This window comes from Canis lupus, chromosome 22 (genome assembly GCF_003254725.2).
Source record: "Canis lupus dingo isolate Sandy chromosome 22, ASM325472v2, whole genome shotgun sequence".
NCBI lineage: Eukaryota > Metazoa > Chordata > Mammalia > Carnivora > Canidae > Canis > Canis lupus.
This window is the reverse complement of record NC_064264.1, coordinates 30,757,515-30,774,237: the sequence shown is the minus strand read 5'-3', so window position 1 is coordinate 30,774,237 and position 16,723 is coordinate 30,757,515. Positions and strand designations below refer to the sequence as shown.

Here is a 16,723-nt window from a genome sequence, read left to right as displayed (position 1 = left end):
AATGGGGAGACAGGTTGAATAGATAGATAGCTCTTTAGAACTAGAGTTTTCATGTGAGGCACAGCAGGGAAATGAGGCAGTAGCAGAGATAGTACCTCTTAATATGATACAAATTTGTATGATCTGTAAGTTGATTTATAATCTAGATGGTAAATATGAAACTAAGGTTAAAAATCTTTACTGATTCTATGATACTTGGACATGATTTAAGATGTGTTTTTACAGTGTTTGGAAATAAAACACATTACTATTATATTTCCCCAATTTTCACCCCTAGAAGTCCATCGATAGCCCCTCAGTCTGAGACTACCTTTCCCACTTCATCCTCTTTCCTCCCTTCTCTTTCTCTACTCTTTCTTCCTTTTCTCTTCCCTTCCCTTTTCCTTTTCCCTTCCATACTTCTCAGTTCCCCTGTTCCTCCTGGATGTTGTTGCATGTATGAGCAAATGAGACATCTTGTGTTTTATTTACATGAAAGAATAGGTGTAACCTTTGAAGAAAATTTGTTAATACCTGTTCAAATTTATATGCCATCTATTTTTTGAAATGGCAATTTTTGTACATACTTGCACAGATACTCAAAAAATATATATTGCAAGATAAAATATATATTTATGTAGTTGTATGTTATATAATAGAGTGTATATATCTTGCAAATCACACAATGAATACTTTTTGAGTATTGCCTTGAGAATTATGGTTTATATTTGCACTGAAAATTACATCTTAAAATGTAAAGCACTGAGACTGAGCCAGAATGCTAGTTGTTCTTTTCAGTCTTTCGGTCTGGAATTCTGGAACTGTGAAAAAGGTGTAATGAATGCAAAAGACTAGAAAGTTAAGCTAAATACTGATATATGTTGGTGAAACTTTTCATTCACATAACAGGTAATGAATTAGAGGAAGATCTTGAAATTCTTGAAGAGGCTGCATTGCAGGTATTGTCCCAAACATCATAAATATAAATTTTGTACATTAATTTCAAAGCAGTAGTTTCATTCAGATCAACCTTATTTTTCTTGAATATAGTACTTTCAATAAGTACTTCATTCTGTTCATTGGTGAATAAAAATACATAGTTCATAATTTCTTGGTGAGAGAAACCCAAGTCTACTCTTACTGTGCTGCATGATAGTTGTTAAATCTGGAGTGAGATATAAATCCTGCTAGAGAAAGAAAAGTTACCAAGGGTCGGGGGCATAGGGGAGGACTTTGCAGAACTGACGACAATTAAATTGGATCTTGAAAGAAGTTCTATTTACCAGTTAGAAAAATAGGAAAAAGAGTTTTAGTAGTAGTAATTAAAATAATATCTATATAGCACTTTATAGTTTATGGTATCTTTAATATTATTTATTTTAGGATTTACATTTTGAGGTTAGTTTTATCTCTTGTACCTTAATGTTAAAATAACTGTAGTTCAAAGAAATTCTGTAAATTTGTCTAAGAATTCAACTAATTAGGAGATAGAGGCTAGTATTCAGTTCTAATATCTATAGCTAGTAGTTTGCATCTTATTTATTTCCTGAGATGAATTGATCACAGCGGTAATAACAGAAACAACCATTTATTTGATCTTGACATGTCAACTACTATTCTAAACACTTTGCATATTTTTAACTCACTTATTCCTCACAGCAGCCCCATGAAAGGTAGACTCTTATTTCCATTTACAAGTAAGGAAACTGAGGCTTAGAAAACTTGTGTAACTTGCCCAGAATCACACAGCTAGTAAGCAGCCAGGCTAGAATTTGAACTCTGGCATTGGGTTACAAAGTCCATGATCTTGATCACTATTCTCTTAATTGTAGGGAGCCCTGGTATCCTCAATAATATTAAGAAACTTCTGGGTTTTAAAGATCCACCAGCTTTTGTTTCTGTTTTTTTTGTTTTAAAAAAACTTTAATTCTTTTTACTTTAAGATATACAAAAATTCAATAAACATTTAACAAATACAGTATAAAAAAAACCCAAATACAGTATCAAACATAACCATTAAGGAACTCATATGTTACTCATTATTACAGGGATTATTGTGGCTTATAAAATGTCACTTAGGCCAGATATAAAGAGGTGTTTATTGTGTTTCTGTTAAAAAAAATCTGATGTCCCGGATTGCCCATATTTTTGGCTTGTGGTGATCTAACATATATTAAAATCCTGCTCCTTGCAGCACCTGGGTGGCTCAGTCAGTTAAGTTAAGCATCCGACACTTGGTTTCAGCTCAGGCCTGATCTCAAGGGCTGTGAGAGCAAACCCCTCATTGGGCTCCAGAGCTCAGTGTCAGGCTCTGCATTCAGCGGGAGTCTGCTTGGCTATTCTCTCCCTCTGCTCCTTCCTACTCTCTCTCTGTCTATCTCTCTCTTTCTCTCTCTCACTTGGATATTCTCTCCCTCTGCTCCTTCCTACTCTCTCTCTCTGTCTCTCTGTCTCTCTCTCTCTCTCTCTTTCTCTCTCTCTCTCTATCAAATAAAATAAATCTTAAGGGGAGAAAAAAAAGACCTGCTACTTTTTAGGCAATGTAGTATGTACTTTATATGTGTTATATAATTTAAATTTTATAATAGTCATAGTAAAGAGATGTTATTTGATCACCAGTTTATACATTTTGCAAATTCAGGAATTGGTGTAACTTGTTAGCTCAAGAGCACATAGTATTTGTCCAAAGTCAGGATTTGAATTCAATCTGTTTGACTTTAAAGATCATGGTTTTTGTGTCTTGTATCTTGTAGAATACAAAGGTACTGTTATATAAATGTGATAGTACTGGAAGTATAATCCTTTTCTATGAAAAATACTTTGTTTTGAAATACATCGTTACTAAAAAGTTTCTAGAGTTTCAGCATTTAAAGCAGGTCTTTCCAAAACATAAGACTTGCTTGTCACATCAATGAGAACTAAACTTTCAGCTTTGTCTACCCTTTTTTCTTAATTTTAATTAAGGCTTAGACAGGCTAATGGAGTTTATGTGCAGCCACAGTCAGGCTTCTGTCCACTTTCAGCCCAAGGCAGGACCTTGGTACCCACCTACCTAAGAGAGCAGAGATAATCCACATGAAATGATGCCAATAATGGGAACACAAAAATTGGGAGACCTCCACAGCTGCCTGCAGAAGAGAGGCCTGGTGCAGACAGATGGGGACATAGCACATGGAGGGCTAGCGTGGGTAGAGGTGTACTGTCTTGGCTAGTATGCAGATCTCGATGTGTTACTTATTTTTGTGGAAGAAAGGAGGCTGGAAGTATTATCTCATCTTTTTCCCTTCTGGGGATATTATCTACTTTTAGCTAAAGGAGTACTGGAGCATGGAGAGAAAATACTTTCCCCAGAAAGGCTTACCTAAAATTGTGTGCAAGTTCAAGAAACTCAAGTAATTAAAATTTTACATTTTTAAAACACATAAATGTTCTCTTTTACTCATCAGGTGTGCAAAACCCATTCTGGTATTCTTGGAAAGGGCTTAGCTCTTTCTCATTCACCAACTATATTAGAGGCACTTGAAGGAAACTTACCACTTCAAATCCAAAGCAATGAACAGTCCTTTCTGGATGATTTTATTGCTTGTGTTCCAGGATCAAGTGGTGGGAGGCTTGCAAGGTAATATGCTTTATTTAAGTACTACAATTACTGACTTTCAAGACTTGCCTCAATCTTCATTTCTGGAGAGAAACAAAAGGAAAGTTATTAGGATTTTAAAATGCAGCCAAAAATAATCTGGTTTGTGTGTTTTGAACTTGCTGAAATATAAAATGGTAAATACTTGCTGAAATATAAAATGGTAAATACTCAGTAAATACTTGCTGAAATATAAAATGGTAAATATAAAATGTTTTTAAAATACATGGTAGTTGATGATTTTAAAGTTTCCTAGGTGAACTTTTATTTTAAAAAATTGGTGCACATGGTATAATTGAGAAGTGTATGTATTTGATAGTAACATTTACTATCTAGAATAAAATTTATCACTGTATTTTATTTTAATAAGATTTCTTTTGAAGTCTACCAATAATACAAATATAAATTAAGAATTTAAATATAAAAAAAGAATTTAAGTGTAATCAGTTGAGGTTGTAAAGTTCTCATTGATTTTGTTACTATTTGCTTTTCTTTTTTTAATGAAAAGAAAACAATAGACTGGCTTGTGTGATCTTACTAATAAATAGAAAAGTCTAATTTCTTCCCAGTTTTATTTTTTTAAAGAGATTCCTCTGTAGTTTTTAAAAACCAAAAACCAAAATGTTGACTGGAGAACAGAAAATATTTTAAGTCAGCCTCACTGCTAACTTTGTGTAACATGTGACAGAATTAGTTATTACTCATCTCCCAAGACAACTTGAATGTAGATCATACAATGAATTCAAGAATGAATATCCCAAAGTATAGAAATTTGACAGAATTTTCATGGAAGGGAAGGTAGTACGGGACAATAGTTGAAAAATTGTGTGAAGAGAAAATTAACAGTGTATCTTTAACCTTGCTGTTCTCAAGCAAACAGAATGCCATTTCTATCACCGCTTTTACAGAGGAGCTGTTCTTTCCCAGGTTTTCAGGCTGGCAGATTACAGCACATCTTCCTCAGTAAGAATGAGTGTACTTAGGACTTCAAATATATATAACCTAAATTCATTTTCTCAGTTATTTTATGTCAGCCATATTAAAATTTCAAGTTTTCTAATTTTAAAATTATTTCTATTTTATTTATTAAAACCAGAAATCTCCTATACTTTGGCATATTTTTATTGAATTTGTCATTAACAATTTGCAAGGGAGATGCTCGTGATTGTCACTGGGTGGGAAATGAAGATACCGTTTTAGCACTTCGTTTGATACAAGTTTTATTCATTTGGTTTAATTTCATGTTAATCATTAAAGATATTTATGAATGTTTAGTTTTGCTTGTTTTTTCATCACTGCCAGGTGGCTTCAGCCAGACTCCTATGCTGATCCTCAGAAAACATCTTTAATCCTTAACAAGGATGATATTCGTTGTGGTTGGCCTACCACCATAACTGTTCAAACAAAAGACCAGTATGGGGATGTGGTACATGTTCCAAATATGAAGGTAATTATATCAGAATTAAATTTATAGTCATCAAAGTACTAACTATTTTAACTAATAAAATTTTAGAAAACACAAGTGATTTTTAGAGTCCATTTGCAGTACTGTCTTTATATTTATAAATAGAAGAAGCCAAAAAATTGTTTAAAAGATTTATTTAAATTAATTAGTACACGCTTTTCCAAATTGTTGTTTGTTTCTTGCATTTTGTTAGGAGCTATGGTGATTCAAGGGAAGGATAAGAAAGTGTCCATATACGCACATAGAGGGAAGGCCCTTAATATATAGTGGTTGAGTAATTCAGTGAAAGAACACATTTAAAAATTTTTTATGTATTCTTTAAAAGACTCGAATACACTGGATGATAGATGTTAAGGAGGGCACGTGATGTACTGAGCACTGGGTATTGTATAAGACTGATGAATGAATCACTGAACTGTATACACTAATAATACACTAAATGTTTATTGAATTTAAATTTAAAAAAGACTCAATATATTTTGGATTTGGTACTGTTGAAACAACATTCAAAATATAATATTGATATATATTAAATTAGAAATACTTGATGGAGACTCCAAAAACTAAAGATAAAACTATCCTGTGATCCAGTAATCATATTCGACTGGTTATTTACCCTAAAATACAAAAACACTAATTCAAAAGGATGCATTCACCTCTATGTTTATTGCAGCATTATTTACAATAGCTAAATTATGGAAGCAGTGCAAGTGTCCATCGATAGATGAAGAGATGAAGAAAAGGTGGTATACACACACACATACACACAATGGGATATTCAGCTATAAATAAAGAAAATGAAATCTTGTCATTTGCAAAAACATTGATGGTGCTAGAGTATAATGCTAAGCGAAAGAATTCAGAGAAAGACAAATATTAAATAATTTCACTTATATGTGAAATTTAAAAAACAAAACTAAGGGAAAAAAAGAGAGAAACTAAGAAACAGACTCTTAACTATAGAGAACAAACTGATGGTTACCAGAGGGGAAGTCGGCTGGAGGATGATGGCTGAAATAGGTGATAGGAGTATACCTTTAGTGTAATAAGCACACTGAGTAAGGTATAGAATTGTTGAATCGTTATATTGTATACCTGAAACACTGTAAATTAACTGTACTGGAATTAGAATCAGAAACTTAATTAAAAAAATAGAAATACATGAATTTGGATGGCAAAAAAAAAGGAGAATGGAAATATCAAGTGCTGTATTAATGAATATAGTTATCTGGATACTTCTTTCCTGAAACTTTAGTTAATAATGACATTTTGGAGCATATTGTGATGCATAAAATGAATCCAGTATGATACAATTAATGTAAATATCTCATTTAAAACTTTTAGTATATTTCTAAAGAAATGTGTATTGAATGAAAATTTGTTATAGGCAATTCCCCAGCCACCCCCACCCCTTCAAAGATATGTTACAAAATGATTTGGTTGTTTGAAACTTAGAATTGGTTAAGCCACAAAATCCTGCTCACTTACAGAGTAGTTGGTAAAAGGAAGCAGAATAGCTATTATTCTACAACATCTCAGTACTCATTATAAAATTGTTCAGTGATTTACTTCAAGGTTTATAGTACATGGGCAAATGTGCTTCTGATGTTAATTTATTTAGAGTAAATATAGTTGTTGAAACAAAGATTAAATCAAAATATATGTATAAAATTAGTGGCTGTAATTTAAAAAAGTCAAGTGTCTTTAAATTTGAAAGCATTTACTTTTTATTTTTTCCCTTTTTTTCTTTTTATTACATTTAAAGTTTAAAGCTTTTAATGATGGCAGTGTATATAAGCTGAAGAATTTTACTATATACCTTTAAACTTCTGTAATTTAAATATAAGATGGAGGGGATCCTTGGGTGGCTCAACAGTTTAGTGCCTGCCTTTGGCCCAGGGTGTGATCTTGGAGTCCCGGGATCAAGTCCCACATTGGGCTCCCTGCATGGAGCCTGCTTCTCCCTCTGCCTGTGTCTCTGCCTTCTCTCTCTGTGTCTCTCATGAATAAATAAATAAAAACGTAAATAAATAGAGAGAGAGGAAGGAAGGAAGGAAAGATTTGTTGTATTTCCAGGGCATTATGTCAGTCCAAATTTTTTTATTATGTGTTATTTTTTAAGTCTTCTTAATGGAGTACATTTTCTTCTGCAGAACATTACAGCTGAAATTGAGATTTCTAAAAAATTTTATGTAATAAATTGTATTTATATAATTTATTATGTATAAATTATATATATATTTATAAAGTTGTTATTTATTTATTTGAGAGAGATAGAGATAGAGAGCATGAGCAGAAGGGAGAGGGAGAAACAGGCTCTCCACTAAGCAAAGAGCCTGATGCAGGGCTCGATCAGGACCCTGTGATGATGACCTGGGCCAAAGGCAGACACTTAACTGATTAAGCCACCCTGGTGACCCAAGATTAGTTTAGTGCTTTAAAATATGTGGAGATTGTGTAAAAGCATTCATACTTGAATTACCTGATAAAGTAATTTAATGTTATTCCCTGTAAGAATTCAAGAATTCAGTGTAGGTTTGTTCTGCTATCTTGTACTTTATGAATGGTAGAATTTATTTTTATGTTTTGATATCTATGGTTATTTATTCCAAAAATCAAGGCCTCTTTTACACGATGTGTTCCAGGTTCACATTGTAGAACTATCTTGTGGTCATTCTGGCACACCTCTGAAAGGAATGCCCAAGACAGACCAGTGGTCACATTAAATTTATGGAGTTATGGGTCTGTACTTGTTAATTGCTTCTTTTAATGTGTCATGGACAATTATATAATAATAATATTTGGTTTTTGTGATATGGTTAGGTGGAAGTGAAAGCTGTTCCTGTTTCTCAGAAAAAAACATCTTTACAACAAGAGCAAGTGAAAAAACCTCAAAGGATCCCTGGCAGCCCTGCAGTAGCAGCTGCACCTTCTAATACTGATATGACCTTTGGCGGGCTGGCATCACCAAAGCTGGATGTTTCATATGAACCAATGATAGTGAAGGAGGCTCGGTATATTGCCATAACAATGATGAAGGTAATTTATTTCACTGCTAGAGAAGTTTTATTATTTACTATATATTCATTTAACAGACATTTCAGTGATCCAAATGTAGACACAATATTTCAGGTCTAGAGAGCTATTGATAAATACAAGCTTGGAATACTTTAGGGGGGATGATTTATTTTCCTCCAAAGAGGATTTTCATTTGTTTTCTGACAGATGCATAGGGGATTCCAGTAATAGATCAAGTTAATCCAGTCAGAGATTGAAATGGCTGAAAACTGAATTTCATTTCCTACAAAAGTATTTGTCTATTTTCGATTTGCCATTTCTCCTAGGATAGCCCTTCAGGAATTCATTTACCTCGCCCCCTTCGATTATTGGGTTCCCTTACATGCCAGCCTTATGTCTTTGGGTTTCCTACTTCTTTGGGGCTTTTTGCTCTACAATGCCTTTAGGCATTTTTAAAAATATTTTGTGTAGCATATTTAGTTCTCTTCATAGGCAACATTATACTAAATTAACAAGGTGAGCATAAGTTAAAGCAGGAGTTAGGAATTGTGCCAGTAACAGAGAACAATGGTGAGCCATTGAAGGCTTTCAGTTAGGGGAACAACACAATTAGATTTGTGTTTTATATAGATCATAGTGGAATATGGAGAATAATTGGACAGATGATCAAAAGGCATGACTAGGTTAAGTCTCTTTAGTAGATTATTGACTTAGTGCGATGAGATGTGCTAATCCTTTGAACTAATGAAAAGAGATTCAAAAGATATTAGTAGTAAGACTTGATGGCTGAAGGGGATGGAGTAAAGAGAAGTAAGAATTAAAAAGTGAAATTCACAGTTTGACCTTAAGTAGAAAGATTTACAATACTGAAGGAGGAACAGATATTGGTTGAGGAAGATAATCGTTTTGGATGTGATAAGTTTTAGATATCTCTGAAATATTCATGCAAAGTTATATATAAAAGATACATTCACATTGTCTATACAAATGTGAAGATCACAGATCTGACCTTAAGAAAAGAATTTGAGAGAATTAGCACTTGGAATACTCATGATATCATGGAAGCAGATGAAATACATCTTCCATTTTGAGTGAAGGGAGACGTTCCAAGACAGGATCTTGAGAAACACCAATATCAGTGATTCTCAAACTTCTGTCTACATCAAAATCATCTGGAGCACTTATTTAAAAAGGAGATTTTCCAATAATATGAAGATTTAGATTCAGTACATCTTCAGATGAGGTTCAAGAATTTGTGACTATGCAGAGTGATTCAAATTCAAAACCTAAACTTTGAGAAACATTGGTTTATAAAATAGGTAAGAGAAAAAAAGAAAAAAAAACAAAGAAGCCAAGAGTATTAGCCAAAGAGGTAAGACATTAAGCTAGGACCAGTGTTTACTTTTTGCCACTTTCTCCCCACTTAACATACAGTAATTTATGTAATCCTCACAATAGCCCTATAAATTGCTGTTTTTATTCCCATTTTACATATGTGAAAACTAAAGCACAGAGAGGTTAAGTAATTTGTTCAAGGCCACTAGCGTCAGGGAGTTTGACTCCATAGTTGATTTTCCTGAGGACTTCTTCCAACTACTTTATGGCATATCTTGAAAGTAAAGAAAGAGCAGTTTGGGAAGGGTTAATAGTGTTAAGCTGCAGAAGCAAAGTTTTGAAAAGGATCTAGATACAATGAATTCATCAATGATCTTGGCAGGAGCAGTCTTAAAGGAAGGCATTGTAAGTTGAAGAATTTATAGATGCAGAGGAAGTGAAAATAAAAACAAAATGAGTAGATTAAGTCTTTCAAGATGTTTGGTTATAAGAAGACAGAGGAAATGGAATCAAGTGAAGGCTTTCGAGTTTGAGATGAATAGAGAAAGACTTGGATCTTTTAATATTGTTGAGACAATCCAGAAGGAAACCAGGAAGATGGGTGGAGAGATAATAACAGAGTTTAGAGCTCCAGACTCTTTACAGGGGTGAGGTGGGCCTTAAATAGGAGTATTTCCTCTTTTATCCTACAGGAGAGGAAAAAGAAAGTAATTAATTCAGTTGCTAGTGAATTTATAAAATGTGCAGCCAAAAGAATTATTTATTATGATAGTAATTATACTTTTAAATTGGATTAGGACTGATGAATGTTAGGGTTAGGATTTTAAAACAAAGGGGGGAAAATGAAATATTTGTTGTGGAGATTGAAAGAGAACAGATAAAATTTATCAGCTATCTTTGAAAAATCAGATGAAACTGGAGATCCTGTATTAACATTGCAGTGTGTGTCATACGAACATGGATAAGGTAATCATTTGGATTGATTCAGCTTGAAGTTTACCAAAGAACTCCACAAATGAATAGTGTGAGAAGGGAGAGTTCAGCAGATGGTAGTTAAAGAAAGGACAACCCAATCAGTTTGGACAGGATGATAGACACATAGATAGATCCAGAGAGAGAGTAGGGGTGAAAAGGACTAGTAATCTAAGAATAGATACCATAGGAGTCACTGAAGCAGAAAACTGTGAGCAGGCCCTTTTGTTGTGATTCTGAGAAAGAAAATTCTGTGGAATGTCACAGGTCTGTGACTTTCGGTGTAGTGGCTAAAGTAGAGTTGGAGTTAAGTTTGTTGAGATTGAAGATTTGGATGAAAAAGCTGGAGTTTTGGATGAGTCATCCAGTGACTTAAAGAATTCAAAGATAAACATTCTTATTCACTCCCACTTTTATGTAAGGGATTTACTTTCTGGTCCCCTTAACTCCCTCATCATTCTTTTAGTTTCCTATGAACATGCTTCAATTTGTACAATTTCTTTTGAAAATCCAGTTACCAAAACTAGATGCAGTTTTTCAAGACTATTTGGAGTGTCTTAGGGTTAGAGCATTTACAGAATATCATTCCCACACTGACTCTGAGATATCCGTGCATGTTCAAGGAAAGGGATTTTCTAGATCAGCCACTCACACATACTGTGTACTACTCAGCAGTCAGACAAATACTGTGAAGGATGGAAAAATAAGATATGATCTATTCTTTCATTAGTAAATGTAATGATATGTATTTTGAGGGGAAATGGTGGAGTGGAAAACACACTGTGCTGGGAATCTGGAACCCTAGGTTTTCCTGCTAGACCTAACCTTAAGTGGCATTTTCTCGTTTATGATTTTTTAGTAGATAAAGGCAGCTAGATCTTTTCTAAATCACATTCATGAAAATAGGAAGGGTGAGAGAAAGGAAAGAGGCTTGTGAGTAATGTGGGTGTCCCTTTTTTATTTACTATGAATATAAGTTAGAAGTGAATGAGCAGTTGGAGAACTTTACATGAACTTTGGAAGATAATGGTCAATTGGGCAATGATGCAGGACTATAAGAATATTGGGAATAATGTGACTAGTTTCGGGTTCCTACAGTCCATTTTTGTCTTTATATTTCACCCTAATTTTTTATGGACTTTTTTGTTATTTTTATTTAGAAACAGATTGTTCTGCAGGTCCAGTTGCAGCAATCTTTATATTATGGATACATACCCTGTTTTGGTTATGTGGATTACAAATCCCCTTCTCCCAGGTGAAGGCTTATCCTTGCCCTTTATTTATAGTATCTTTGGGAGAAATCTAAAATTTTAATGTACTTAAAAGATGCTTTTTTCTCTAAATTTGTTTGTTTGTTACATTGGAGTCTTTAACATACCTATAATTTATTTTTGTAAAGGGTCTGAGGCAGGTAATTGAGTTTTTCTTTTTCTTCTATGTGGAGAACCAGTTGTCTCAGCACCATTTATTGTTTTATCACTGCCTTAAAAATATTTCTAATGAGTTACTGGTCTTGATGGAATTTCTTTCTTTACTGGATTCTTTCTCGTCTCTTTCTTTTAAAGGTTTATGAAAATTACTCATTTGAAGAACTGCGTTTTGCATCACCAACTCCTAAAAGGTAAGGATCATTTTTGCAACACATAGCCAAGACATGTATTGTCACCTGCTGCAACTGAAATCATGCTGCATTCCAACTTCATTTTCCTTAAGTAGATATTTTATTGCATTTTTTTATTTCCAGTAGAGATTTACTATAGATTTTATATTGTGTAGTTTTGTAGATAGAATATATTGCAATACTGCCAGTATGTTACATAATACTAAGATACTAGAGAAAGACTAAGTAGTATCTAAAAAGATATATATTGGCTTGTTTAGGATTGTTTAGTTTGTTTTTTCAGGGTTTTCTTCTCTCCTTCATCTAATGAGTTACAGAGTGATTTCAGTGTATGTTGTGCTTGTATTTTTAATTCTGAGGTCTTACTTTTTCAGCCCCTGAGTAGTTTTAACTCCAGATTTGAGCAGTTTTTTTGACTTATTACTTTATTTGCTTGTTAGGAGAAGTGCTTTTTAAAATGGAAGACTTGAAAAAATTATTAGATGAAGAGACTACTACCTCCATAAAATTTAGAAGAAGCTCCAAAGTGAACCTGAAAAAATTCTTACACATTTCATAATATCACATGACTTATTAAAAATTAACAGGTTGTTGTGACTTTATTCTAACATGGATTCAAAACAGGATTTCCTGTAAAAATAGCCAAATTTTAAGAATGTATCTTTGTCTAGAAATAGGGAATTAACATTCTGTCTCAAGCTTAATTTTAGTTACAAAACACTCATACAATGGAAGCATATGATTTTTATAAAATAAATATGAACTATAGATTTATAGCATGTTAAATAAGAGAAAATGGTCATTTGCCAGTAAATAGTTTTTCATGTACGTTAGGCATTTTAAACCTAATCAAAATAGTCTCAAGTAAATGCATTATTTATTTAGCAATACTATTAAGCATCTGCTGTGTGAAGAACTGATACAGGCTCTGGGATACTTGTATGAACAAAATAGACAAGGTACTAGTTGTTAGGACATTCACATTCCTGTGGAGAAACAAACTATAAGTAAACAAAACAGGATTAATAAGTAAGGTTTTTTGATAGAGAGTGATGGGGATAGGATAGGCCACCAAAGTATTGGGGGATAGGAGAGGCCTGTGTGAGGTGGTCTTTTTTGATTGGAGAGCTGGATGGTAGTTGGCAATGTTAAGATTTAGAGGAAGTTCATTCTAGGCAGTGAAAATCTAGAGTGGAGAGACCTTGTTGTCTTTGAGAAACTGGAAGAGAGTGGTGCAGGAGAGTAGTAAGCAAAAAGGAAAATGGTTGAGGATGAGATCAGAGAGGTAGGTGATGGCCTTATTATATAGGGACTAAGTAAGCTAAGTTAAAGAGTTTGAATTTTCTTCTATGCAAATTAATTTAGTAGGTTTTAAGCGAAGGAGTGATATAATCTGACTTATAGTTTTAAAAAGATCATTCTGGCTACTCTCTGGAGAATGAATTACAGAGGAGCAGAGCAGGAGTGGGAACAGAGAGATGAGTTAGAGACTGTTAGGTGTTTTGGAGGAGGTGTAGGAGGGAGTTAGAAGTGGGAATGAAGAGAGTGGATAGATTTGGGGTACTCAGAAGGTGAAGCTGATAACCTGCTGCCAGAATAGAAATAGGAAGTGAAAGAAAGAGAAGATTAAGAAGGATTTTTTTCCAGCTTCAGCAATGATATAGAGTATGTAGCAGTATAGCAGTATGGGGGTCGGCCAGTTTTGGCCTGCAAACCATATCAGGCCTATTTGTAAAGAAAGTTATTTTAGAGCATAGTCTTACTCATTAATGATGTATCATCTATGGCTACTTTTTGTAGAGTTAACTAGTATGGCAGACTGGCACAGTAGACTAAAATATCATCACTGAAAATGTTACTGACTTCTGATGTAGAGTATCATGATTTTTATGAGGGTCAAAAAGTCTGAGAAATGAGTGGGCATTTTTTTTGTTCTGTTTTGTTGGGTGCTGGGATGAGTGAGAAATAGAGTTCTTCTTTGGATATGTTAAAATTGAGATGCTAAGATGCCTCCTAGTTATCTAAGTGGGGATATTTCAGTTTGAAATTTAGGGGAGAAACAAAACTTGGAGTCATCTATTATAAAGATGCTATTTAAAACTGAGGAGTGGATGAATAATCAACTAGGGAGATGCTATTGAAAGAAAGAAGAGCTAGACCCAAACTCTAGGACATTCCATAAGCTAAAAGGTGGTAAGAGGAAAGCCAACAAAATCCTAAGAAACTAGAAGAAAACCTAGGAGAACGTTGCAGAAGCAAAAAGAAAATATTTCAAGAAAGTAGGAGTTGTCAACTATCAAATGCTACTGAGAGATTGCTAAGGATAAAGAAATGACCATTGAATTTGGGGTCATTGGTGACTGACAGAAGCGATTGCAGTGAGTGGTGCTGGGAACAAAAGTCTAACTAGGATAAGTTGTGGAAGAGAACTGGGAATGAAGAAATGGACAGGGATTTAGACAATTCTTTAGATGAGTTTTGACATAAATGGGAAAAAGGACATGAGACTTTATTAGAGATTATTGTAGTACCAAAGGGTATTTAAGAAGGGAGATTCTGAAGTTTGTATAGAAATGAGATGGAAATAGAATGGTTTAATAAAGTGGGAGAAATTGATAATGAAAGAGAACAAGCAAGGTAATTATAGCATGGAAGTGTTGAGGAATGAGATTCACAGCACAAATGAGGGGGCTGGCTTTAAATAAGACCCAGGGCACTCCTTGCATTACAACAGGACAGAAGGTAGAAAAATGGAAAGTAGATTTATTAATCTGATTACAACTTTTGGGTTGTATCTAATTGCTTCAGTTTCACACTGAAAAAAATGGTGAGGTCATGATCCTCTGAGAATGAGGAAAGGAAGAAAAAATGAAATTCAATCATTTTGGAGGATAGGAACACATACTATGGCAGGACAATAGGACTGCCGTTTATTGTAATAATACAGTTAGAAATTATCTCAATGATGTTTTCAGCTATTTAACCAAAAGCAAATTTTCCAGTATCCATCTTATTTCTTTTCAGACCCAGTGAGAATATGCTGATCCGTGTCAATAACGATGGTACTTATTGTGCAAATTGGACTCCAGGGGCTATTGGACTCTATACTATTCATGTGACCATTGATGGCATTGAAATAGGTATTCTTTTTCTAAATTATGAGTTACTTAGTGCAAACAGCCAGAATCAAAATTGTCTTTCTGTTCTAATTTTCACCTTAACTTATATTGTAGAGACATGGACAAGTTTCATCACTTATTTGGAGCTTCATTTCCTCCTTTACAATGAGTACTTAATTAGTGCATTCATAACATCTCAAAATTTTGTAATAATTTCTGATATCATTATAGCACTCATGACTCCTTTCCTATTCTCTAATGTGACTATTTAGGTATGATCTCCTCTCTGTTGCTAAATTTATAACCATGTGCATACCTTATCTCCCCATGATGGTTTGTATATTTTCCTGGCATAGAGCAGAGACCATCTCATTCATCCTTGTATCTCCCAGTCTAGCTCAGTGCCTGGCACATAATGGCCACTCAATAAATAATGAATGAATGAATGAATTTCTTTTATCCACCACTAACTTTGAAAAGTATATTGCTTCTTCTTTGGGCATTAACCTTTTACTTTTCTTTGTTATTAAACTATTCATAAAATAGGACAACAGTAGAACAAGAAACTCTGATAAGTGTTTATCAGTATGAATTCCTTATAACAATAATTCCTGATGCTTTTCAAGAGAAAGGGCTTCTATGATGAGATAGATTGGGAAGACCTAAAACTCTCATCTTAGACATTCATACGGTTCACACTAACATAGAAGGAATTCTGAATGCTCTGAAATTAAGAATCTTGTCTAACTTTGTTTAACCCTTATCCGGAGATCCTTAGCCTATAGGGAAGAGGGAGTCAAGGTAGAGATAAAAGCAACACTGGTTACCATTCCACCAAAATACCCTTGGGGAATTCTGGTTTAAGTAGTTTGTTTTTACAGTGAAGGTAAAGAGACACTTTACATTGATGTAACTGTATAGAAAATGCATTGATGTAACTGTATAGAATCAGATCTGTCAGATTCCCCTATACTGTTCCAGAGACCTTTATCCTCAGTCTTTGTTGCACTCTCCTTTATTTCAACATATCCATAAAGCCTTTAGTTCAACAAACTTTAGTTGGTTTTGAGCAAAACGTTTTAGAGAAGACAGTTCCTGTTAAATGCTAACAATTGCTGATGATTGCAAGCTAAAATGGGCAAACAAAATCACCTGAAGTAGAATATAATAGTGACACACAAGAGGTACAAATTATTAGAATTCAAAAGTGGAGGTAGTCAAGAATGGTTTAATCTATGCTAATAGTGGGCTGAAGAAAATTGATACAAGGTAGATAAGAAAAATCCATTTATATTTGTTGTTTGAAATGAAACTGAAGAAAATCATTCATGTTTACTTAACATCACCCATTTTCTTTCCTACATTTTGAATTCAACTTTTTCCCAAGGTGACCAAACTGTCAGTAGGCTGAGACCTTGCTTGACTAGGCAAGGATATATAATAACTCATTAGAAGAATGATGATATTAAAAGCTAATGTTTATTGAGCACTTACTATATGCCTACATTGTTTTATGCACTCCTTATATATTGTCTCACTCTCGCAATAGTTCAGTGAGGTAGGTGCTATTTTCATTC

The 16,723-nt window shown here is 33.9% G+C and overlaps 1 protein-coding gene across 14 annotated transcripts in view; it reads left to right on the top strand.

The window, feature by feature from the left end:
• MYCBP2 (MYC binding protein 2) overlaps positions 1-16,723 on the top strand; it is a 258,985-nt gene that overhangs the window by 153,667 nt on the left and 88,595 nt on the right. For all 14 annotated transcript variants that reach the window (XM_035704586.2, XM_049099236.1, XM_049099235.1 and 11 more), the window contains 6 exons: positions 889-938; positions 3,426-3,598; positions 4,919-5,063; positions 7,905-8,120; positions 11,972-12,027; positions 15,052-15,167. In XM_035704586.2, the coding sequence (XP_035560479.2) occupies positions 889-938; positions 3,426-3,598; positions 4,919-5,063; positions 7,905-8,120; positions 11,972-12,027; positions 15,052-15,167 (756 nt within the window). The remainder of the gene's footprint in view (positions 1-888; positions 939-3,425; positions 3,599-4,918; positions 5,064-7,904; positions 8,121-11,971; positions 12,028-15,051; positions 15,168-16,723) is intronic.